Raw genomic sequence first — 26,983 nt, forward strand, 5'->3', positions numbered from 1 at the left:
CTGGATTCATCGATGAATAGAATGTTAAACAGAGCAGCATTTATTAAAATAAGAAATAAAACTAAAAACACAATCTGCAGCTGGCCAATCAGAATAAAGAATTCCAGAGAGCCATGAAAAACAATCTACATAAACATATCAAGAACTCACAGCAGATGTACAGAAGCAGGACAGTCCTCTAATGAATCGCTGTAGTCGTGCTCATGCATTAAACGTGACCAAAGTTCAGACACAGTAACTTTATGAGTGAGATCCCTGAATGCTTTTCATAACTCACCACTCATAAGTTCCTGAAAGAGATGCATGTATCCTGAAAAACACTAGAGCGATGTTGTTTGTGTCTCTACAGGACTGGTCTGAACGCCGAGCACAACAAACAAACAAACAAACAAACAAACAGATCTTCTCTAAATCATGCTCCACGCTCAAGATCAGTTTGGACACTTTAATTCTCTGAACAAACTTGAATGCAAATGCAAAAAAACTGCAGAAACTCAAACAGCAAATTAAATAGAACAAATGAGGTAGAGAGAAAATAAATAGCAATGATATCCATTTTTTGCAGCTTATATCTTAAAGATCCATTTTAACAGCTTACATTTTTATAGTTTGGTCAAATGGACAGAACGCATCAATGAACAAGACATATAGCAAGAACTTTATCCAATAGAACAAAACAAAATGATCTATTCAGAATTTTTACAGGTATATTAACATGTAAATAAATATAATACAATCTTCTATGTTGACTTAGTAGAGACAGCTTCATGTTTAGAGTTTTTTTTGTACTTCATCAGGAAAATTGAACTGAAATAAAAAGATAATGTGAAAAGGACTTTTAGTAAACAGACTAAGGGCTGGGAGATGTAGCTAAAAACATTATTATCTGAATTTATTTGTCAGCCTTTCAGTATTATTTGATGTCATTATTTTCATTCATGCAAATCCAAATGTTAATATATATATATTTTTTAAAAATCACATGATAACAGAAAAGAAAAGCTAAAGCAGCGTTTTCAAATATTTCACTTTTATACAATTTGTGCTGAAGGCTAGAGTCCTCCTGAGACTAATTAAGTACGTGCTCACACAAAGCCAAATAAAAAGTGCATTTAAATGATGGTAATATTCACATATCTATTGTAAATATTCAATATCTATCACCCAGCCCTTAAACAGACATATAATGAGTCCGTAGAAGAGAGAAGAGGTCTCACCCGGCCACAAGTGCTATTCCTGTTATCACTCCAACTGCAATCAGTCCAGCACAACAGCACTCAGATTCTGATGAGACACAAGACAAAAATCTTCTACAAAATTCAAAATGGTATAAAAACTAAGAGTGTTAATGTACATGACCTGAATGAATCAAAGGGACAACATCATTCAAGTTCATCATTCATGGTGGCACTAGAGGGTTTGAGAAAGAGACCCCAAATTTGGCACAGACTTATTTACAGGTGCATCTCAATAAATTAGAATGTCGTGGAAAAGTTAACTTATTTCAGTAATTCAACTCAAATTGTGAAAATCATGTATTAAATGCATTCAATGCACACACACACTTAAGAAGCCCAAGTCTTTTAATTGTGATGATTTTGGCTCACATTTAACAAAAACCCACTAATTATAATCTCAACAAATTAGAATACTTCATAAGACCAGTAAAAAAATTTTTTTTTAACTGTTGGCCGTCTGGAAAGTATGTTCATTTACTGTACATGTAGTCAATACTTGGTAGGGGCTCTTTTGCTTTAATGACTGCCTCAGTTCAGCGTGTCATGGAGGAGATCAGTTTGTGGCTCTGCTGAGGTGGTCTGAAGCACAGGTTTCTTTGACAGTGGCCTTCAGCTCATCTGCATTGTCTGGTCTCTTGTTTCTCATCTTCCTCTCGACAATAGCTCATTGATTCTCTCTGGGGTTCAGGTCTGGTGAGTTTGCTGGCCAGTCAAGCACACCAACACTATGGTCATTTAACCAACTTTTGGTGTTTTTGGCAGTGTGGGCAGGTGCCAAATCCTGCCGGAAAATTAAATTAGCATCTACAAAAAGTTGTTCAGCAGATGACATTATGCCCCAAATCATCACAGACTGTGGAAACTTAACACTGGACTTCAAGACACTTGGGCTGAGCTTCTCCACCCTTCCTCCAGACTCTAGGACCTTGGTTTCCAAATGAAATACAAAACTTGCTTTCATCTGAAAAGAGGACTTGGGTTCACTGGGCAACACTCAACTTCCTTCCACTCAACTCTCTGTTAACATGCTTAGATACAGCACTCTGGGAACAGCAGCTTCTTTGGCAGTGAATGTTTGTGTCTTACCCTCCTTGTGAAGGGTGTCAATGATTGTCTTCTGGACATCTGTCAGATCAGTTTTCCCCATGATTGTGTAGCCGAGTGAACCAAACTGAGAGACCATTTTGAAGGCTCAGGAAACCTTTGCAGGTGTTTTGAGCTGATTGGCATGTCACCATATTTTAATTTGTTGAGATAGCGAATTGGTGGGTTTTTGTTAAATGTGAGCCAAAATCTTCACAATTAAAAGAACCAAAGACTTAAACTACTTCAGTCTGTGTGCATTGAATGAATTTAATACACAAGTTTCACAATGAGTTGAATTACTGAAATAAATGAACTTTTCACCACATTCTAATTTATTGAGATGCACCTGTAATTATAAACTGTCACTTTCAGCTAAAATCCAAGTCCTCTATCCATAACATTGCTTTCTCCAGTGAAACGAGTGGGTCTGGTCTGAATCAGGAGAGAAATCTGCACAGATCAAGCACTATTTACATGAGAAAACAGCTTTAAACCAACATGCAGTTGGATTTTGATGTGAGAGACAACAAGAGATGGACTTTTTCACAGGAGAAAGCATTATTATGGATTATTGTCTCCAGAAGCAATGGTTTAAAATGAATGATAGATATGTTTAAGCGTCTGTCTTCTCCAGATGGTGACTGATGGACTGGAGTTCTGTTGATTACTTGTGGATTATTGTAATGTTTTTATCAGACTCTCTTTCTGACGGCACCCATTCACTGCAGAGCAAGTGATGCAATGCTACATTTCTCCAAATCTGATGAAGAAACAAACTCATCTACATCTTGGATGGAGGCTGAGGTTGAGCATACGTTCTGCAAATGTTAATTTATGTTAACTAATGGGATGTTATTGTAAAGCGTTGCCTTTTATTCAAAACTTTAGATGTTATTGCATTGTGTGGTGAACATTTACAAGTCAAAAGTGACTGTTTTCACCTATATATTCAAAAAATGACACACGTTATTGATATTTGACAATACCTGTTGGCATTTCAAAATGCGTTGTGAGCGTCCCCAGGCTGCTCTTGATGATGCAGGTGTAGTTAACACCCTTAACCCCAGAGATATCTAGTCTACTGCCGTTTGTTAACAGTGCGGATTGATTGGTTACTTTAACACCATCAACCAGCCATGAAAACTGAGGGCTGTCCCACTGAGCCAAGCCATGATTATCCACAACACACTCCAGCACACGTGTAATTGACGCCTTTGGAGGTTCCCCTGAAACTACAAGAAAAAGTATGTAGTTTAACTAGTTTCCTTGAGTTTTGCATGCCTTATTTAAATAGCTGTGCATGAGAAGAAAATATGCAAAACTTCTGGTGCACAGGTCAGTAGGGAAACAACATTTGTATAGATAAAATCAAACCAATTTACCTATCTTTCGAACTTCTATGGAGTCTTGCTGCTGGTATCCGTTACTGTCTGTAACGGTGACTTTGTAGGTCGCAATGTCCTCTTCTGCAACATCAGTGACCCGCAGAAGTGTATCTCCATTCTCCAAAGATATTCTGTTTCCATGTGACAGTCTGACATTGTCCTTTGCTCCCTTGCGGTCCCACGACACCATGTCTATTTTGTCACCTGAGTCCTTCTTGAATACGGCTTCCAAAACAAGAGTTTGGCCGAGAGCCACATAGAGAGGCCGTCCGGTCTTAAAGTGGACCGATATTGCTCCGTGAAGACACACAGGCACTGATGACAGTTATTTGAAAAGAATGAATATGTTGTTCTTATCTCACTGTACATAAAGGGTTGAGCGAGTAGCCAGAAAGGCATGAACAAATGAAACAACTGAATGGTGACTATTTTCGTTTTCACTTTTAATGAAAAATGCATGTAAAATAATGGTAATCCAATAATTTTTTTATGTGATTTGGAGTAGGTTTAGGAAGTAAAATAAGTATTTTTTTTTTTTTTACATTTTAGAAAATGCTATATAATACAGCATTTTTATAAACTTTATTTTAATATATTTTCTGTACTGATGTTATATCAAAAAGTTACACGTTTTTTTTTTCTAAAATGTCCATTTTGGTAACAATTATTATTACTTACAGTGAACATATTAGTGTAATTTCTGAGTATGTTTATATAATTCCAATTCTTCATTGAACAATTTTACTTATGTTTGTGGAAAAAAACTAAAACAAATATTCTTTCGCTGCCCATTAAAACAATAAAACAAACAGATTAGACTCATCTACGAAGTAACATTTTCATGCAGTGTCGAACTGCTCTTATAGTTGTCCTAGGATTTCATGTAATAACAGCAGACTCACTCAGAGTGACTGTGGTGCACAGAATCCACACCAGCATCCATGACCCCATGACACCAGAGGGGTTACCAGGATGTCATGTTTGGGGGGGCATTTGGCTTGTTTGGGGGGGCAACATAGACAATTGAAAATATCGGCACAAAATTAAGCTATATTACACACAATCTTTTTTAATGCATATCTTTTTCTAAGCCAGGAACCCAGAGATAGGCACAGGGCCCCTATTAGACTATAGGGCTATCACATAAAAGTTAAACCAGGTCAACAGATATGACAGATTAATATATATAACAGATCACGGTGTTTGCCTGATAATGAGTGACAGGTGTTTGCTTGTGAGAAGACGTGTTACACAAGTAGGTTACCGAGAAGGACAAGAGAGTTCTTTAAATGAATCTTCACGTTTGTATAGACAGGAGGTTAATTAATTTGTTTCTTCTTTTAAGCTAGTCCAGAAGTAGATGCTACTTTTAGGGCTGAAATGCTTCGTGAATTACTCTTAGTAAAACACATTAGCAGTCATTATTTGTAGGAGTTTCTCTTAAATTCGCCAGTTAGGAGCTACTTGTAGCCTCTTATAAGTTTCTTTGTGAATGCGGCCCCAGGTAAAAAAATTTTTTGATATGCTCATTTGAACAGTATGAGAACATTATTTGAATGTTATTCTGTGGTTGTAAGTGGCTTTGGATAAAAGTGTCTGCAAATGAATAAATGTAAACATGTAGGCCTAGAAATATATTAGGCTACAGGGTGTCAGGAGATTTAGAGAGTTGAAATAAAAGCTATTTTTGTAAAACTATAAGAATTTCAATTATGATATGATTAGCAGAGGCAACATAACTTTTTTTAAATATAGTTTCATTTTTTTTTTTTTATTATTAGTGGTGCTTGCCATAGGCAAATATTATTATTATTTTATGGGGGGTTGGAGTCTATGGTTTTGGTCTCCCACAGGGCTGGGTGATATGATAAAAATCAAACAATTTATTTTTATTTTTTTTCAGAAAATACCATGATTTTATCCTGATTCTTTGTCATGTTGGTTTTTCTATTTTGCAAGCTGTTTGAGCATCACAGCCAAACTAATTTCCCTATTATAAAGCCTTTTAAGGTAACAAAATATAAAAGAGTGTGGCAGATATTTAGGCCAAAGTGCATGGATGAAAATCTTTGTCATTATTTTATCTTTGTTATTAAAAAATGAGAACAAAGATACACATTACAAATACAGATATTATACAAATAAAGTGCTTCATTTTCAGGTACAAGGGGTGTACTTAGCAGGAGCATTAAAAAAATGTAATGAACAAATATAAAAATAAAAACTATATACACTGATTCCTATTAAAGCAACTGAATTAAAGTTTTTCAGTCAAGAGTATAGAGTATAGATTTTTCTCTGTGTGTTAGTTGTTTCATTAACATATAATTCACCCAAAAATTTAAATAGTGAAGAAAAAAAATCTGAATGAGTTTCCTTCTTCTACTAAACATAAACTATATTTTGAAGAAGGTGGAAAACCAAACAGTTGCTGGTTCACAGTGATTTCCACAGTAATTTCCCCCTACTATAAAAGTCAATGTGGACCAGCAACTGTTTGGTTATCCTAATTTTTCAAAATATCTTCTTTTGCTTTCAGCACAAGAAAGAAGTTAATATAGGTTTTGGACAACATGTGAGTGTATAAACAGAAATAGAAATAGAACAGAAATGATAGAAATAAAATTTTAGGGTGATCTATCCCTTTAATTCACACGGCAGCATGTAGCCTACTGTCCCTTTAAGACCTGCGCGCCTCTAAAAGAAAATGCATCTGTTTCTTTCAGTTGTTTACTTTCGTTTTAAACATATGAGTCTATACACAAACCTTGTGTGTTTTGACAGTATTAGCACAAAACATAAATTAGTAATCAGGCACAGTTCGAAGGGCTTTTTCGTTTTCGGGCCGCACTTTGTGCTCAGAAAAACCGCACGTCAGAAAAGGACACGAATTAAACGTTTAAATAACCAGTAAGGATTTAAACAGATGAAAAAAATGTGAATGAGTTAACTGTGATGTTAATGTATGTCCGAGTATATTAATCCCACTGGGCCAGAACTGCAGCTGATAGAATGTGCGCAGCACACAATGCAACGATATTTCTTCGAAAGCAGATTGTAGAGACATTTTTATCGCCCACAACCAAAACTATTAACATCCTACCCTCGGCAGAAATCGAGGACAAAATCAGGCTGTTCAGCTGTCAATGCACTTCGATCCCAAACGCTGTTTTGGGTTGGCAAATCTAATTTTCTTGCCACCCTTTGGCTTCTGGACACGCCACTGCTTTAAAGCTCTGCCAGGTAAACAGCGCGTACCCCCCAAACGCGCGCACTGTCAAACAGCGCCAAACTGGATTTTTGTTGGATCAGACCCATCTGCAAGCTATGGAAAAATATGCACAAAACAATCCACTTTAAAGTTTTAATTTATCATCAGAGGGACAGATCATTTCTCAGGGGAGGCAGGGCTTATCCTAGGGGAGGCATTGCCTCCCCCAGCCTCCCCCTAGACACGCCCCTGCATGACACCTGACGACGAATAAACTGATCGTTAGAGAGATTGAGACTCTTTCCTGTTAACTCATAGAAAACTGACTGGATGCACTTTTGTGAGTCCGTCAGCTCGAAATAAACAATCTTACCTTGACTTTCTCCGAAGCCTAAATTCCGCGTTAACTCTCTGTCACAGGCTCAGGGAAATAATCATATTATCGTCTTAACTACTACGAGTGACGTGACGTGACGACGTCATAGTTATGCCTTGATACGAAGCCTTGTATCAAATGTATTAAATTCGATTTAAATTATGAGTATACGTGAAAAGTATATTGTAGTAACAAATGTTTTTATAATGTATTGTTTTTATCAAAAAAAAAATAGCGAACAAATCCTTATTCAGAATTCTTTACAGCCACTTCTAACTCTGACTTTCTGCTGAAGAGATATTTTGAAGAGGGTGTGATGTGGTTTAGTCTGGCAGGAGGTAAACAGGGGAGCTCGGGTGTAATTAAATAGCCTAATTTTGTGTAATCCGTGTAGGTAAAACAGCCATCGCGTTTACTTCTACATTACTTCATTTACTGTAATAGCATACGATATCGTTTCATTATTTCTCAGCCGTTGTGCTGACTTGGTGACGTCAGGTGACGCGTCGGACAGGTAAACCAGGAAGTGAACGATCGTCATAGACGGATTTAAAAACAGGAAAATGAAAACCGCAGGAACACTGCTTAGTAAGTATATATAACAGATTTAATTAAAACTGTCTTTAATTAAAACAATTGTTGTCTTTGTAGTCACTGAATGTAGCTTGATGTTAATATGCATTATACATGAGACAGTAATTGATGTCAGTATCTCTTTTAATTTGACAGAATGCATTTTAATATGATATATATGCTTTAATATGTGATAGAAATAAATATCTGGAAGCTAATGGAATGTTTTTGCTCAGGCCCCCCGGACTGACATGAACACACTGCTCCATCTTTTTGTTGTGGTTTTGTCATTGACAAGTAAGTTTAGCCTCCTCAAGCTGTGACAGAATACACAAGGGTCAGTTTTACAGTAGTGTGTTTTAAATTAGGCAAAAACAACAGTAATACTTTATTTGTCACTGAAAATAGATTTGCAATATGTGAATGTTTACTAAGTTATAAACCTCTTAAAGTCATTTTCTCTCTCTCTCTCTCTCTCTCTCTATATATATGTGTGTGTATGTATACTGTATATATCTATTTATATATGTGTGTATATGTATGTATGTGTGTATATATATATATATATATATATATATATATATATATATATATATATATATATATATATATCTGACTGGAAATGTACACCTGAAAAATACATCTTCAAACACACATCAAACACAATGCACATGTGATATCAGGATACTTTCTTACTAAATATAAAACTTAAACAGAAACAAATGCAACATAAATAACTGATGCAAAAATAAATTAATACACATTTAAATAAATTTTTAATGGTAAGCTAATAGTACAAAAACGATTGTCATATAAAAAAAAAGTCTGTGAAAATAAATTAAATTATATAATGATCAACACCTAATTGTGTTCAAATCAATTGCTGAAGAATTAAAAACAAATAACACAGACAGATGCAAGACATACTTTAAAGGTTAAGTACGTAGATGGTAGTTTTACTCGTTTTACAGCATTCCCTTGTTTTGTTTGAAGAGCTATTTCAGGCTCTTTTACGCACATCATTTGCGTGTCTCTTCATGCCACACCTGTGGGAATGCAACATTCATTTCTCTCATTCAGATGCATTTGTGTTTGTGTGGTTGTTAAACGGGTTTTCAATTTGCAAGTCACTGAGCAGAAAAGATGTAGCATTTCAATAGCATCAAATAACACTTTGATAGATTTTTTTAGTTATTTAATGCAAATAATTTTTTTTAAGTGTGACATCTGAACAAATAACTCTGTTGAAGCGGCCTTTACTTTTTTTTTACATGCAACTCTCCGTAGGTTTGTCTTTGGTCGTCGTGTGTCTGGATCCTGTTCCAGTTCAGATCGTGACGACACCAGTGCTGGTGGCATCAGGGAAAGATGCCGTCTTCACAGTACAGACGGTGTCTGACGTGTCCCTTATCAGATGGACCGATAGCACAGCCGCCACGCTGGCCTTGTGGGCGAACGGGAGCCCGGTCATCATTCCCATCCAGCAGTACCTGGGCAGAATCTCTGTCACGGCCACTCAGCTCAAAATCACCAACAGCCAGATCCGTGATTCTGGAAACTACAGCGTCTCTGTCGAACCCTCGCCTACCACTGGATTCGGCGTGAACACCCGTTCAGTGCAGCTCAAAGTGTTTGGTATGATCTTAACGATGCTGCATATGTCCACAATGCATGACAGCTTCTGTGTTGCTGGTCAAATAGATATGCATTGGTTTCCATGCAGTTTCCCAGAAATCAGCAGTATAAAAACACTAAAGATTTATGTTGAAACAGAAAACATCTATTGTTGCTCGTCTGAGACTTAAAACTATAAATTATGTGAGAATAATAATTTACTATTCCTTCATTTTATTGCTTTATTTCTGTTTTGTTAGGGGTCACTTATTTTAATGTTCGAAATAAGTTGCACAGACAATATTACTTGTTGTGACTTTGCACATTTACTTACAAGTATAAATAGTATTAACATTATTTGTAAAAAAAAATAAAATTCCATAACATTTATGGTAAAAACTGGCAGCTGTGCCGGAATTCTACTGTAAAATATACGGTAACAACATTTTAGGTTTTTTTGGTGGTTAACTTAAATTTACAGTTAAATACTGTAATTTCATTAACTTATATAATGTTAATATACCGACCTATTGAAGTACTGAAATCTGTTTTGTACCGAAACCAAAAGAATGAGAAAGTCACGTGATGAAACAAAGCCCATCACAAGCAGCTTTTAAATAATAATAACATTATTTAACATTCACACTATGGTGAGACTCATTAAACTGAAATATGCATTAAACACTCATTTAACAGCATTATATGTAACATACAACCATAGTAAACATAACAGATAAGAAAAAAACTATGAAGAAACCGTTATTTAAAAAAGAAAAAGAAAATTCAAACAAAATTTTAAATGCAACGCAGAGAATTCTGGGAACATCAGTTTACGTTTTTCCCTGTAAATTTTACAGGAACTTATCGTTAACCATTTAACAGGTTTGTACTGTAGCATTAATTAACAGTGTCTTACCGTTAAAATCACGACCATATTTACAGTGTATAAATATGATATATTGCTATTTGTACTTCTTCTGCCTTTTGACAGATTTTTTGATTGATACACAGATAGATAAAGAAATAGTTAATTATCCTTGAATCATTCTGCAATTTGAAATAAACTTTCATATTTTATTCATATTTCGTATTTTATTTTTGACAAATTGCATAGAAATAATGGGAGGGCCAATCTGACCCCAGCATAAAAAGTTGTAAAATTAAAATTGTACCAGGGTTATTATATAATTTAAATCAATAGTTTTTTTTATTATTTGTATATATTTTTTAAATTTTAAGTTTAATTTTTGGAAATGTTGATGTGTGCTTGTCATTTCTCTTAAATATATATATATATATATATATATATATATATATATATATATATATATATTTTTTTTAAATATCTATAATCTTTTTCATTTCAGTATTGGTTTTAGATATTTCATTAAACTAATTTTTTTTTTTTTAGGTAAACTAAATTAAAATGAGAAATGTTGCCTTGGCATCTCGCTGCAAATAAAATAAACTTCTCTTTCATTTAAAGTTTCTTTTATTTCAAGTAAAAATGGTTTTAGTTTTCATTAGCTATAATAACCCAGATTTTACACCCTTTTCAAAACACATCTACTTTATGTGTCAAAACTTTGCATGCAGATTAAATATTTAAAAAATTTAAAAACAATGCATAGTTTAGACCGTGTTTCAAGCTGTTTGAAAACCCAGTGTTAATGAACATTTTCTGTACATTGTTTGCTCTCCCTGTCCTTGTTTTTTCCATCTTCAGATGCTGTGAACGGAGTTAGTTTGTCCCTGCCGTCTCTGCCGCTGGAGGGTGGGAACGTGTCTCTGAGCTGCAGCTGGTCTGTGGGTTCAGACGTCAGTGTGGTTTGGGGTAAAGGAGGCACTGCTCTTTCCTCTGACAGCCGCATTACTATCAGCGCTGGATCTCTGCTCATCAAGCAGGCCAGGAGAGACGATGCAGGAGAATACACATGCACCGTCAGCAACGCCGTCAGCGCTCAAACAGCCAAGTCCACCCTCAGTGTCTACTGTGAGTCTACAGGCTGCTCATCTTTTGGGGAATTTCTCTATTCTAAGTCCTGAGTTTTTTTTTATTCACAGTAACTGTATATATCACAGCTTTTGGCTGGAAATTCAAACCCAAAATGTTTTACATACCGTATTACAGAATTGTGGCAATGGCTGTTTTCGGATAATCTAGTCTCATCCGAGATATTTCTGGTACAGATTGTACTTGTTTGTTTTTTTTTGTCCAATTTTATTATTTTTTTTCTTTTTTTTTTAGTAAAAAATCGCAGTCAAATATTCCCTCATATATCGAGGTTAGATTTATTATAGTAAACTAAAATTAAAACCATTAAAAAAACATGTTGCTTACTTAAAATAAATATTATTGTGTAAATATAATTAAATATTTTAAATAATTCAGCTAGGTGCCATAGGAAAATTTCTTCTTTTTAATTTTTTTGTCGTACTAAAAAAACTAAAATTTAAACTGAAAAAAAAAACAAAAAAAACTATAAAGTGAAAATAAATTTATATAGAGACATTAAGAAAATAAAAATACTAAAATACCAAAATGTAATAACATAAAAAAAAATATAATAATAAAAAATAAAACCTATAATATTGAAATTATACTAAAATAACATCGCTTTTCGAAGACTGTGGGAAATAAAAAAAGACAATTTAAAAATATGAATGTGAAATATCTGACAGAATTAAATTAAAATAATAAATATCTGGTTTTTTTTTAGCTGCTTGCCATATTTAAAGTTAGTTTAGTTTAGTTATTTATAATATATTGATAATAAGCCATCTTGCAGTCTTTTTGGAAACATGCTCAGGACCCCTAGTTTAATTTGATCAATAAGACCTTTTCTTTTTACATTTCTTGTTGTGTGAACATTTCTTGTAGATTCTCCAATAAGAGCATGTTTTATAACAGCAGCATGTGTTCAGAGATACATTGCATAAAAACATGACTAAAGAGCTTGAATTGTTCCAGTTTGCTGGACAAGCATAACAATAACACAATACATATTTTGGATTAATTTCTGCTGTATTAGTGAGTAATTGCAGTCTGTTTGAGGGGCATGAAAACACCGGCTCAACCAACAATCCAGTCAGTGGCAGATGGAGGAGTGTTTGAAAACAAAAGTGGTTTTGCAATTCTGTTTGCTGATTTAATTTGATTGTTTTGAGTTTTTTTTTTCTTTTCCTCAAGTGTTTCATAATGGGAGCAATTTTTGTACTGATATCAGACTTACTCATGCATATATATACAGTGCCCTCCACAATTATTGGCACCCCTGTTTAAGATGTGGTCGTGTTTTTTTTTAAACAACATAGAACCCAAATGCAAAAAAAGAGAAAAATCCAACCTTTTATTTAAGTACATTACTTTGGTGGTAAAACAGAAATCACACATTTAAGGAAAAAAAAAAAAAAAAACGTAAAATCATGTGTCCCACAATTATTGGCACCCCTGATGTTAAAACTAGGACAACCCCCTTTTGCCAACAAGACAGCCCTTAATCTCCTCCTATAACATTTCACAATGGGAGGACCTTGAGTTTGTGACTGCTGAACCATTTTTGTGTAGATTTTGCCACATGTTTTGGATCATTATCCTGCTGAAAGACCCAATGACGACCCATCTTCAGCTTTCTGGCAGAGGCCATCAGGTTTTAATTTAAAATGTCCTGTTAGTTCAAAGCGTTCATAATGCCATGCACCCTAACAAGGTTACCAGGGGCTTTGAAAGAGAAACATCCCCGCAGCATCACAGATCCTCCACCATACTTCACGGTGGGCATGAGGTGTTTTTCGGCATACTCATCTTTTGTTTTTCGCCAGACCCACTTAGAGTGTTTGTTGCCAAAAAGCTCAATCTTAGTCTCATCTGACCATAGCACACGATCCCAGTTGAAGTCCCAGTGCCGCTTAGCAAACTCCAGATGTTTACGTTTGTGTGTGTTCGTGAGAAAAGGCCTTTTCCTTGCATGCCTCCCAAACAGCTTGTTGGCATGTAGAGAGCGTCTGATGGTTGTTTTGGAGACTTTGTGACCACAAGATGCCACTTTTTGATGCAATTCTGTGACAGTGCGTTTAGGATTTTTTTTTACTTCTCTTACCATCCTCCTCACTGTGTGTTGTGGCAGGATAAACTTGGGACCTCTTCAAGCCTTGTTTGTCACTGTTCCAGTTGTTTTAAACTTCTTAATGATTCCTCTGACTGTAGATATGGGCAAGTTAAGGCGAGTGTCTATTTTCTTGTAGCCATTGCCTGACTTATAAAGGTCGACGCACATCTGCCTTACTTGAATGGTGTGTTCTCTTGTATTTGCCATGTTGACCAATGGGTAAGAGAATTAGGCCTCTTTGTCACGTCATATTTATACCCCAGGTCATGAATTACTAATTAAAAGTTCCTAGATACCCTGACAAACTTTAGCAACTACAGAAATATATATATATTAAAAAAAACTATAAAAATGTTCAGTGGAATTGTCAGGGGTGCCAATAATTGTGGCACACATGATTTCAAGTTTTTTTTTTTTTTTTTTTTTTTTTATGTGTAATTTTTTTTTTTTTTACCACCAAAGTAATGTACTTAAATAAAAGGTTGGATTTTTTTCTTTTTTTGCATTTGGATTCTATGTTGTTTAAAAAAAAAAAAGGATAATTTTTAGAAGTCCACGACCACCCCTTAAACAGGGGTCCCAATAATTGTGGAGGGCACTGTATATATATATATATATATATATATATATATATATATATATATATATATATATACATATATACATATATATATACATATATATATATATACATATATATATACATATATATATACATATATATATATATATATATATATATATACGTATATATATATACATGTATATATATATATATATATATATATATATATATATATATATACATATATATATATATATATATATATATATATATATATATGTATATATATATATATATATATATATATATATATATATATATATATATATATATATATATATGATAATAGATAATAATCATATAATGATACACAATTATGGTGATATGTAACCATTTTTTGGTTCCTCAGATGGACCAGACGCCCCACAGTTGACTAAAACCTCAAGTGAGTGTGTTGGTGGAGGAGATGCTACTGTGGGACAGACGGTGCGTCTCACCTGTACGTCTGCCTCTCTACCTCCTGCCTCCTTCTCATGGGAACTTAACGGCCAGCCGGTGACCACCGGCCAATCAGGGAGTGGCGTGCTGAGTCTGCAGATCTTCTCCTCCAATCAGAGCGGCCGTTACACCTGCATCGCACAGAATGATGTCACAGGAGGGACATCGAAGCAGCAGGTTGACCTGGCTGTTGTGGGTGAGTTAATGGCTCTCTGTGGCACTTTTGGTGACAGATGCATCTGTCAGTTTATTCTTCGGCCTAACATTAATTTTCTTGACCGGAGAGGGAGTATTCAACCACAGGATTGATAAATTCACACGCCGCCTCACTAGAACGAGCCATAATTTTCATCCTCCTACAATGATTTTCCTATTTCAGGGTTCTTTCTTGTGTTTGCTGTCTCCATTATCAATGTTTCCGTGATGTGTCTTCTGTTATTAGCAGTGAGTAAATATGTAAAATCTAAAAATGATGTTTACAGGTACGTGTCTGAGCGGAGGCGCTGTGGCGGGGATCGTTGTTGCCTGTGTTGTTGCACTCATCATAATTATTGTTGTCATTATTTTGCTTCTGCGACAAAGAAACGGTATGTCCCTGTTAAATGCTTCAGTTCATTGTTTTGTTTTGGTATGTTTTGATGCTTATCTGCTCATATTTGCAGTGGATCGGAGACTCAAAGATACTATTGGACGTCAGAATGCAAACCAGAATGAAGGAATCACAGTAAGACAGCGTCACATTCTCCTTTTGTGTTCTGTGTAATGTAGAATAATGGACAATTTGGCAAAAATATATATTTTTATATATATATTATTAATAGTTATTGTAATTATTTGTAAAAAAAAAAAAAAATTAAATGTTATTATTATTATTATTATTGTTAAATAGTAAATAAAAAGTCATAAAAATATACAATAATAAAAATATTTTAAATTACATTTGATTCTTATAATTTTTAAAAGATAAATAATATTCAATATATAATATAAAACATAAAATAATATTAATATAATAATGATTCTTCTATACTATCTATCTATCTATCTATCTATATGCAATTATGTGTATATATATATATATATATATATATATATATATATATATATATATATACAATTGTATTTATTAAATATTATATGATTTTTTTTAATAACAAAATATAGCAGAAATATAATTACATTTGGCACACAGATAATGTGAAATTTTTTGTAATCGTGTAAATGAATCATTACGTTCAGAATTGATTCATTAAAATGATTCTGAATGTATTCACATCAATTAATTGAACTTACCAACTCCAATCACTGTTTTCCCTACTTAACGTTTCCCACCAAAAACCGAATGAGTCCAGTATCTCCCGATCAAAAACACAGGCGAGGAAAATGCAGAAACTAGCATATTTAAGCAGATGCATATGAAAAATAATCCAATCGGCATATAAAATAAAACTGCCGAATGAAACGTCTTTATTTTGATTTATTGCATGTTCAGATATTCATACAACAAAATATTCTGGGGGCCATAAAATCTAAATGAAAATGATCAGAAATGCATGGCGGGGAAAGAGTTAAGATGCTATTAAAACATCTTTATATTGACACTCTTATACTTTATTTTCAAGGAAAAAAAATTACAAAACCAGTTTAACGTCTTTTACAAAACTTAATGGCCACATAAAAGCACCTTGCAATCATTGTAAAGTACATGATATTGACTCGTCTTAACATCTCTTTTAATGTACATTAATACACATGTTCCCTCTCCACAGATTGCAAACAGAGCTCTTGTCAATGAAAACCACCTTAATCCACCATTACACAACACACACCCACAAAACTTCACTGCCGTTCCCAATGACAACAATGGGAACATAAACACAATGTCACAAAACATGCCCAGCAACTCCAACCCACTCCTTAATAATGGCCAACAGCACACTGATGTATTCCAACGCAACTTCAGTACAGTCCCAGACAATGGGCATCAAAACAATTCATATCCAAACAATGACCCCCAGAGGTCCTTCCCACAACCTGTCCAAAACAATCCCAATATTCTCATACAAACGGGCAGTTCTCAGCCTGGTGCGCTTGCCCATACAGTTCATGTAAACCTCAACACCTTGCCACGAACCGACCAGTTTAATAATACACAACCTCAAACGGTGCATGTCAACTTGAACACATACCCTCCAGAAGCACATCAGGTGGTCCAGCAACATGCAAACCATGGAGAAAGTGCACTACAGAGTCAACATACTAACGCCATCCATCAAAATCATTCTCAGACTGGTAATCAAACACAAACAACACTCAATAATGCTTTACCAAATGGTTCTCACCAACCCAACAGCCTCATTCAGACTGGATACTCGCACTCTACCGACCAAACCAATGCAAACCGCCGAAATCCCAACTCAAGATCATCAGCAGAAGAGCGAAGTCGGCGTTCAAACCCCGTTCAGACCAACAACCAGTTCAATGACTCCAGAACGCACCTCCAACAGTTGCCTTGGGACCGTTTGCAGGGAACGCCGGCGTATCCCAACCCCGAAGTCTATAGTTCAGACAGTAGTGGATCTTCAGATTTGCCACAACGAGATGCACAGAGAAATCGTTCTGCTCCGAGATACCGGGAAACTGAACCTTCGGGAAGGTTGACCCAAGCTGCTCCTCCCCAAAGAAGAGACCTCCAGAGACCAATCGTGCCCAACAACTCTCAATTGGACCCAAATGTGCAGAGACAAGCGGTCCAACAGAACTTAAGCACCCAACCACAAATCCAATCTCAAATCCAGATTGCAATGCCTCAAACCCAAACCTCTCAGGCTCAGAATCCAATCGCCATTGGTCAACCAAGGGGAACAATTATACCTCAAACCCAAACCTCTCAGGCTCAGAATCCAATCGCCATTGGTCAACCAAGGGGAACGATTATACCTCAAACCCAAACCTCTCAGGCTCAGAATCCAATCGCCATTGGTCAACCAAGGGGAACGATTATACCTCAAACCCAAACCTCTCAGGCTCAGAATCCAATCGCCATTGGTCAACCAAGGGGAACGATCATACCTCAAACCCAAACATCTCAGGGTCAGAATCCAATCGCCATTGGTCAACCAAGGGGAACGATTATACCTCAAACCCAAACCTCTCAGGCTCAGAATCCAATCGCCATTGGTCAACCAAGGGGAACGATCATACCTCAAACCCAAACATCTCATGGTCAGAATACAATCCCCATTGGTCAACCAAGGGGAACGATCATACCTCAAACACAAGCTGGCACCAGACCAAATCAGACCGTGCCTCAGCCATCCATTCCTCTCACTGAGGCTGCCCTACGCCAACACACCACCCAAATCGATAACCCTTCTGCCAACTGGTTCCAGCAGTCTCAAGCTGCCTTGCAGAATCCTGGACCTTCTCAACCCGTCCAGCAGCTCAACAAAGTGGGCCAGAGGCCTCCTACTCCACCTCCAGTGCTGCGGCCAGACCAGTTCCAGAAACTTCCACGTGAACGCATGCAGCAGCCGCGCACCATCCAGCCTGTGACCGTGCAACGCAGACACAGATCTCCAAACATGCACAAGCAAACCGGAGTGTTGCATACAAGTCCACAGCGAATGCCAGGAGTGCATCCAATGCATGCAACCGTGCATGGGCACCCAACACACATGCGTCAGGTATGCAACATGCAACACATTTTATGGCTGATGCATTTAATGCAGTGACCATGTCATGATCCACTAGATGTTTCTCCATTACTTTAACCCATCAAAAAAATTTTTTTAAGTTATACATGATTCAACTAGATGAGATTTTTTTTTTAGAAAATTAGTTTAAATGTTTTGTACACCCATTTTTATTAGATTTAAAATTATAAAGAAATATTTAATAAAAAAAAATCAATTTCCTGATGAGTTTTTGTTTATCCGATTTAGAGAAATGTAGCATTCCATCACTTGCTCACCAATGAATGCTCTGCAGTGAATGGGTGCCATCAGAATGAGCTGATAACAGCTGATAAAAACATCACAATAATCCACAAGAAATCCAAAGCACTCCAGTCCATCAATTAACATCTTGTGAATTGAAAATCTACGTGTTTGTAAGAAACAAATCCATCAAGACGCTTTAAATTGTCTAACTTTAAACTGTCGCTTCTGTCAAAAATATGAGATTGTAATCCATAATAATGCTTCCATAGGTGAAAAAGTCCATCTCCTCTTGTCTCTGAAGTCTTTGAAGTTAAAAACGTCTTAATGGTGGATTTGTTTATTACAAGCATGGAGCTTTTTGCTTTACAAGATATTAATTGAATGTCTGGAGTTGTTGAATTGGGTGGGATGTATTTACAGTTCGGTATTTATATCCATATTTTACTGATGCTTTGTTCCAAAACCAATTCAGCCACCTCTATAGTCAGCGTTTCAATCTTTCATGGGCATTTGACATAAATGATGTTCCAAAGCCACGATGTTCACATTAAATTCAAGATGATGAATCAGGAGAAATGCATAATTATTTACAGTATAGATTAAAAATTGATTGTGAGTTTAGTAACACGCTAATGTAAGATGAACACATGCTTTTTGTGTTTCATCACTCTATAGTGTTACCAAATAAGTCACTAATAAGTATGTAAATATTTTAATGCTCTTTCAGATGACTTCTAGCATCAAGACTAGTGCTCTGTTTGAACCACAGTGTGAAAAATGCTGAGGGCGGCATCACAAAATTTGAAGAAGTCGCTAGGTGTGAAAACAACCACATTTGAATCTGAAAGAGCATCTGTGGTGATTGTTTCAAAGTCAGTGTAGAAAGAAAAGTACAACAAGTTATTGTTTCTTAATTCTTTTGATGTTTTAAATTAGGTCAATTGATAACTTTAATCCATTAACTGACAATGAGTAATGTGTTTTTACATCTTTTTTTAATTAAAAAATTGATCATGTTTTTTTTTAGTGCAATATCTATCTTTTGATTTAAACATGTATAAATAAGTGTTGAGTAAATGACATACAGGTTAATAAATTCTGTAAAAGTATTGTATTTATTATTCAGACGTGTGTGTGTGTGTGTGGTTAATGCACAAAAATGCATGATGATGCATTGAAGACCTTAATATTTTACAGTTATTATAATGTTTTTAAGTTCCTTTTATTCTAAATGATTAGCTTGAATGCAGAGTTAGACTTATCATTGCACATCCAGACTTTTCATACGTCATGCAAATCGTGCTTATCATTGGCTTTCAAAATCATTAAAAAAAGATCAGCGAACGGGGTTGAAGTTGAAATTGGGCCAAGTTGAGTTCACTGTCCAACGCTGACTCAAGCAACGTGAAAGGGCCTTTAGACATGATTTATATCAAATGAAGCATTTTGTTCTTTCTTTTCTCCCTCTCCTCTCCAGCAGGTCCACAGAGGCAGACCCAGACGTTGAGAAAATGCAGTGCTCGTCTGGCTCGACACTATTTGGACTGCGCAAAACTTTCGTACAAAGCACAATGTCTCTCTGGTGGAAAGAAACAAACGCTCAGCCATTCCTCCGGCCCTCGGCTTACTGTGCCATACAGATCTTTGTATTTTGTCGGAGGGATGGCATTATTGATAAAAAGACTGATGTTTTTGTTTCTCCTGCACAGCTGTAATTTATGCATGAGAAATCCGCGGCTGTTGAACAGGACACTGTGTGAATTTCATCCTGGTGAACAATGCTGCTTAAGGATTTTTCTTGTGCTCAAGTGTCTAAAAAAAATAAAACACAATGCAGTGTTTTTGCACTGACAGGAAGACTTCCAAATGAATCAGGATGGGTGGCAGGACTTAACGACTAAATGATAAATAATGGACTGCTGCTGTTTGTCCTTTATTCAGCTTTCTGCTCACAGATGCTTCTTGTAGCGCCACTCAATTAGTTCGATCCGCTACGATGCTTTTGTGGATGGATTATGCATTTGAGAATGAAGGAGATACACCTAACGGACGTGTAATTAATTACGCTCTTTAATTTTGTGGAACATTCTAATGAGTTTAAGTAAAATAGGTTGTTGACGGGCCTTGCAAAAATATGATGAAAAGCAAATGTTTGGTCAGATGGTTTATGTCATGTACTTTTTTTTTTTTTTACTAATAAATTCTCAGTTTTTATCACTTTGTTTTTTATTACATATTTAATACAAGAGTTTCCAAGTTAGACACAAAACACAAATTTGCAAGTGAGGTAATGCAGCGCAACTGAAGACGCAGTGAATTCTCAAAAAGAGGTTTGTAGAAGAACTAACTTCCCTCTTTGACTTCAACAGAAACGGATGAAATAAATATTAGTTCAGTGTGCATGTATTTATAGACATGCAGTGCTAGAAAAAAAAAAAGCGTCCCTTGCTGTTTGGAAAATAAGTTCACCTCCTTCTGTGAAATAAAAAAATATTTTGCTTCTTTCCTGTTTTGTCATCATAGGTGCAGCATGAGTCAAAGTGACAAGAGGAGAATCTTTAGCAGAGCATCGCGTTATCACTTTTGAATCTCTAGTACTGGACTGAGTTATTAAGGTATATTGCATATTTTCTACTACTGTTTTCATGATTTATTTGAACACTCTGATGCTTCATCAAGTAAACTTTTTTGGGTTTTGATCAGAAAATGTCTATATGCTACAGAGAAGACATTTAAATATAATTATGTATTCATAAAAATCACATTTATAAATATGGGCTCCTCAAATACCAGAAAATATGCATTTTAATATTTACAACAACAACAATTAATTTTCATTGACATTCATTTGAATTGCTTGTGAGAATGAAACATTTCCTTAAATGTGTTTATATGTGTATGCATGCATCTATCTATCTATTTATCTATCTATCTATCTATCTATCTATCTATCTATCTATCTATCAAATTCTCTCTGTGGTTACAGTAATTCATTCATGTCAATCATTTCTGAGAAGTAGCTAAATCTACAAACTGTTTTTTTCTTCTTCTTCACATTATCACTAATAATATTCTTTTTGCATCGCTGGTATTCCCCTTTTCACATCTCACATGCATATGCAGCTGAATTCGTATTCTATGGAATTTATTTTAAGTATTAATATTTTTAGTAGCTTGTAGTAAATGTATTAAGGATCTCGCAAATCAAAATCAACAAATAATTAAACTGTTGGATATTCCAAATATGGTCTGAAAATGTATAACCTAATCATGCATTCTGATCTCTGTATGTGTGTTGCGGAATATTTTTTTTCTTAGAAATAACACCTGATCATGTGACAAGTCTATGCATTTCCTGAGACGTGATGCAATATATTTAGAATTTACTGGAGTCCGTCCTACACATACTGCATGCTTCTTTTTATTACTTCAAGCATACAGTAGATGCATATGTTGCACAGATGGTTTCATTGCCTTTAATAAATAGGATTCTTTACTCCCCTAAAGCTCCATTGTGTGGTCAAGATACCAGTTCCTGCAGAGAACAATTACATTAATGAGAAGAACTCTTCGTAAAGTATTTCACTGATACTAAAACAATAAAATTGTGGTTTGACTATGCCAAATCATTGCTTGCCAATAGTTGATATAGATGAGATCAACTTCCTGTCCTGTCATGTGTAAAAGATGGTGTTTTCTTTTGAAGAGATAGTGATAACAGAACCTCAGCATGCATCAGTTAACACAGTATTAAAGTGTAACCGAGACTCTTTCAATTGTGGAGTATTGCATGTATTGCTCTTGCTTGAAGGTTATCAGGGCCATATTTTATAAAAAAAACTTAGCAAAATAGCTTTGCAAAACTCAGGCATGGCAAAGGGACTCTACAGCAATATATCATACATACTTGCACCTAAACATTTGAAACTCAGTACATGTACAGATATCATCAAGCCAAAGTAGTTTCACATTGCATGTCATTAATTCCGGCCAACAGGGAGTTGGCTATTTTGAGTTTGGTGAAAAACTCATGCTATAGAATGTGAAGTATTCCTCCTAGGTTTTTCATCCGATTGCCACCAAACTTAGTCAACATGATCTCAAGATATTGGTGATGTTAAGTTGCAAGGGGATTTTTAATGTCAAATGATTTGGCCATGACAAATTTATGTAAAGAAAAAAAAAGGAAACAGGAAGTGTGTTGTAACTTGCACATACATTGTTCGATTTCGAAACTTACAGCAGTTGAGGCTGATCATATAGATACCCTATTAGGAAGTGTGCCATTTTTTTAACTGTTTTGCTTCAAACATCATCTCTTTATCCAAATCTCATTATCCCCAAATTAAAATTATCAGATATTTCAACTGACAGATGAAGGCTGTCACACTATCCACTAGATGGAGTCATAGGATAAGAAATATTTTAAGCCTGACTCTTTAATGCTCTGTAAAGTTGGTTAGAACGAAAAACAAATGCATAAAATAAGTTATGTACTGTACTGGTAAAATAGTGCTATACAATTATTTTACAAGTGCTTATAGATCATTAAAATCATTGTTAAAAAATATTATAGATAATTAATACTTTTTGTAACACTTTAAAATAAGGTCTCATTTGTAAACATTAGTTAATGCGTTAACTGACAAAGAATAATATATTTTTTACAATTTCAACTTCATCTTCAAAATCTCATGAGATGAAGTCTAAATAAAGACATAATTATAACTTAGTCAATTTAGGGTTAATCTCATAATTGACGTCATAATTATGCTTTGTCTCATAACTGACGTCATAAGACGTTTATCTCATAATTATGACTTGGTATGTGATAATTTTGACTTTTTATTTTTATAATTATCGCTTCTTGTTGGACGGTAGCTGCTCCTTACCGTAAATTAAGGTGGGGCAGGTTCTGGGTTTAAGCATTAATATATGAAAAAGCATTTTGTAAACTTTATATTCTAATCTCTGAACACATGTGGACTACATTTTGGCAGAAGTGGATTGATATCATCTTGGTGGAACGCTGCAGTTCCCCTTTTCACCACAGAATTACGTTGCAAAACTGTGGGGCGCTGTTGAGCTCGGTAGGGCTCAGGCACCATCTGCCACGCTTAAAGAAGTCATATGATGCAATTTCAAAATTTCCTTTCTCTTTGGAGTGTTTTCGAGCTCTTGGTGAATAAAGAAGATGCAAAGACTAAAGAAAACAAATCCACATCCCCCTGAAACAGCTCGTTCTAACACGCCTCCACATATCTACGTCAGTATGTGGGAAGATTTGCATAAAGCCGCACAGATGTACACACAAAGAAAGAAGGCGTACCTTTTATTAGCTTTATTATATTACCTTTTTATTCTAGGCCCAGTGTGACATTGTTCTGTGGAGAAAGCAAAAATACTTTGTTTTTGCCTTCCAAAAGAAGATACGAATAGAAATCATGTTTATAATGGGTTTTATGTTTTTGTCTTGTCGCTCCGGCCGGACAAAGCTTCACAATGTGTTAAGAGGCGTAACATCTCCGTCACACGCTTGAGGCATTCGGCCAATCACAACATGCTGGACAGCTGGCCAATCACAGCACACCTCGCTTTTCAGAGAGATGAGGTTTGTGCAAATCGACACGTTTCAGAAGGCGGGGCATAGAGGGGAAATAATAATGTGGAAAATAGTGTTTTTTTTAACCTTAAACCGCTTAAACAGATCGTATGACCCCTTTTTTACATGCCTGCAAAAGCCATGCATGAGATTTTAATATATACAGCTTACTTTACGACCATTGAAAATCAGAAAAATATTTGTTGCAGAATGCTGACCACATTTACAACTTATTATTGCTTCAGTTTTGGTGGGGCTCTATAGATGAGCTGTGCCTGTTGTAGGATCTCAAAATATTTACTTTTTATCTTACAACAAATTTTGGTAACACTTTAGTATAGGGCCCAATTCACACTAATAACTAGTTGCTTATTAGCATGTCTATTATTAACATATTAGCTGTTTATTAGTGCTTATAAAGTACATATAATGAATGACATCCATAATCCTACCCAATACCCTAAACTTAACAACTACCTTATAAACTATTAATAAACAGCAAATAAGGAGTTAATAGAGGCAAAAGTCATAGTTAATGGTTAGTTAATAGTGAGAATTGGATTCTAAAATAACGTGTGACCCAAATTTTATTTTCGAACATGAAAAATGCACAGAGGTCCGGACCTCGGTGACCTCATAGCTGGCTACGGCCATGATTTTTGGTCATAACTTTGACTTTTTCCTCATAATGAATATTTGTCGTAACTATGACTTATCTCATAATTATGACTTTTACTATATTTTTTTGATAAATCAAATAGTTCAACTTTTTAATCCTATGTTATCTCATATTTAAAATTACATTTATGCATTTAGCAGACGCTTTTATCCAAAGCGACTTAACAGTGCATTCAGGCTATACATTTTTACCTATTACGTGTTCCCGGGGAATCGAACCCCCAACCTTGCGCTTGACATGCAATGCTCTACCACTTGAGCTACAGGAACACCTTTTACAAAAAATACAAAAGCATGATTTTTTTTCCCCTTATGTGCAGGAAATGGACTTCCGTTGTAAATAGCATTAAACGTAACATAAAAACAATAGCATTTTCTCATTTTCTCTGTCTTACAGAGTGTTCGTGGCATTTGGTGACGATGGCGTGGACAGTTGGTCTCAGTAAGCTGGTGTTAGCGGTCTATGGATTCACGTTGATCACAGGTCTTCCCACCAACATCTTGGCTTTCTACACTTTCTTCCAGAAGGTGCGCCAGCGCTCCACCCCGATGGACGTGCTGTTATTCAGTTTAACCATCTCTGACCTGATCTTCCTCTTCTTCCTGCCGTTTCGCATGGTGGAGGCGGCCAACATGAAATGGACAATGCCTTACTTCCTCTGCCCTCTGACAGGATTCATCTTTTACTCGGTCATCGCCAACAGCGTCCTCCACCTGACGGCCATCAGCGTGGAGCGCTACCTGGGAGTGGCGTTCCCCATTAAATACAGGCTCAAACGTAATCCCAGAAGTGCCGTGATAGCCTGCGTCATATTCGCGCTGATGTCAATGGGACACTGCAGTATCGTCTACATCATACAATACCACCACTATTTTAACCCCAACACCACTGATCCATCCAAGCGTAACACCTGTTATGTAGAATTCAGTAAAGAACAGCTTGATATCCTCCTGCCGATTCGTCTGGAGCTTTCTGTTGTCTTCTTCCTCATCCCATTCATCATCTGCTGTTTCTGCTACATCCAGTGCATCCGCATACTTTCCCGTCTATCCGCTGTCAATATCAAGAAGCGCTATAGAGCCATTGGCATGGCGTTGGGCACGCTTCTGGTCTTTGTTATCTGTTTCATGCCCTTCAACATCTCACACGTGGATGGATTCGTAAATAGCCAAAGCTCTAAATGGAGAGAACATGCTTTACTCACCAGCACGCTGAATGCATGCCTCGACCCCTTCATATTCTACTTCTCTTCTTCCGCTCTCAGAGAGACTTTTAAGAAGGTGTTGCAGGGGCTGGTGACACGCTTGCTCGTTCCTTGCTGCGGCTCGGCTCTCTGCAGCTCTTTATTTAACCGTGGGAAACCTGAAGTGCGAACACAAAGCTCTGATGACAGCATCCTCTAAAAATGTCAAGTCAAGTTTTTGAATTAAATAATCTGCTAGCGTATACATCATTGGTGCTTATCATCCAGTCCAAAGCTAATTAATGTAATACAGATGCACCACCAGACAGAAGTGGAGAAGCTTAAAAATGATTCCAGAATAAAAATCAAGCATGCACATGCTGATTGCATGAATATTTAACCTAAATCTTTGCATAAGCAGTTTCATTAACAATGAAATTAAGAGCTTGAGTGAACAAATTACATTGCAAAACACAACTGCGTGTGAACTGTACATCTGAACAGCTTTCAATAACATGTAATCAGTACAACAACTTTTTAAACCAAATGTGCTTTGCTTCTAATATTTTAATAAAAGAAACTCATTCAAATCATGCATCCATTTATTATTTCTCCATCCTGAACTTCTCACCCATTATGCATGAATGCTGTTTTATTTTTTACCCAGCACTCAGCATGCATAGCTTGTTTTTAACATGTCATCTCTTTAGATAGACTAATAAAACCTGTTTCTATGATGTCACTTCCTGTTCCTGCTACAGCATTTGGAGGTACAGGTTGTTTTTTTATCCTTTTCGTCAATTATGTTTATAATGGCTAATAATTCATTTATAACATCTAATTTATATTTGGTGTTACTAAAGCAGATTTTAACTTGGTTCCTAACTTGGTTATCTTTGTCTCTTCCAAAACTTGAATGTCAC

At 35.8% G+C, this 26,983-nt stretch overlaps 3 protein-coding genes across 7 annotated transcripts; 2 read left to right on the top strand and 1 right to left on the bottom strand.

The window, feature by feature from the left end:
* Nucleotides 1–431: 431 nt before the first annotated feature.
* On the bottom strand, nucleotides 432–7,416 carry LOC128030342 (uncharacterized). The gene is made up of 6 exons (XM_052617883.1): nucleotides 7,292–7,416; nucleotides 4,612–4,663; nucleotides 3,707–4,024; nucleotides 3,311–3,556; nucleotides 1,218–1,284; nucleotides 432–807 (listed from the first exon to the last, which is right to left on the bottom strand). The coding sequence occupies exons 2-6, from the start codon at nucleotides 4,658–4,660 to the stop codon at nucleotides 741–743; spliced, it is 747 nt and encodes a 248-aa protein (XP_052473843.1). The 5' UTR covers nucleotides 4,661–4,663; nucleotides 7,292–7,416; the 3' UTR covers nucleotides 432–740.
* Nucleotides 7,417–7,648: 232 nt separating this feature from the next.
* Nucleotides 7,649–20,810, top strand: si:dkeyp-97a10.3 (bromodomain-containing protein DDB_G0280777). 5 transcript variants are annotated; one of them, XM_052617888.1, is made up of 12 exons: nucleotides 7,649–7,884; nucleotides 8,106–8,166; nucleotides 9,157–9,504; nucleotides 11,210–11,476; nucleotides 14,567–14,851; nucleotides 15,138–15,242; nucleotides 15,318–15,379; nucleotides 16,425–17,463; nucleotides 17,530–17,661; nucleotides 17,728–17,859; nucleotides 17,926–18,341; nucleotides 20,074–20,810. In XM_052617888.1, the coding sequence occupies exons 2-12, from the start codon at nucleotides 8,121–8,123 to the stop codon at nucleotides 20,101–20,103; spliced, it is 2,862 nt and encodes a 953-aa protein (XP_052473848.1). In that variant the 5' UTR covers nucleotides 7,649–7,884; nucleotides 8,106–8,120; the 3' UTR covers nucleotides 20,104–20,810. The 5 variants fall into 5 exon arrangements, with proteins under 5 accessions (XP_052473848.1, XP_052473847.1, XP_052473846.1 ...); XM_052617887.1 differs by having other exon boundaries at nucleotides 17,530–17,859; XM_052617886.1 differs by having other exon boundaries at nucleotides 17,728–18,341.
* Nucleotides 20,811–20,921: 111 nt separating this feature from the next.
* Nucleotides 20,922–26,672, top strand: LOC128030347 (free fatty acid receptor 3-like). Its single transcript, XM_052617894.1, has 2 exons — nucleotides 20,922–21,211; nucleotides 25,274–26,672. The coding sequence occupies exon 2, from the start codon at nucleotides 25,297–25,299 to the stop codon at nucleotides 26,278–26,280; it is 984 nt and encodes a 327-aa protein (XP_052473854.1). The 5' UTR covers nucleotides 20,922–21,211; nucleotides 25,274–25,296; the 3' UTR covers nucleotides 26,281–26,672.
* Nucleotides 26,673–26,983: the final 311 nt, after the last annotated feature.

Source organism: Carassius gibelio, chromosome A16 (genome assembly GCF_023724105.1).
Source record: "Carassius gibelio isolate Cgi1373 ecotype wild population from Czech Republic chromosome A16, carGib1.2-hapl.c, whole genome shotgun sequence".
Taxonomy (NCBI): Eukaryota; Metazoa; Chordata; class Actinopteri; order Cypriniformes; family Cyprinidae; genus Carassius; species Carassius gibelio.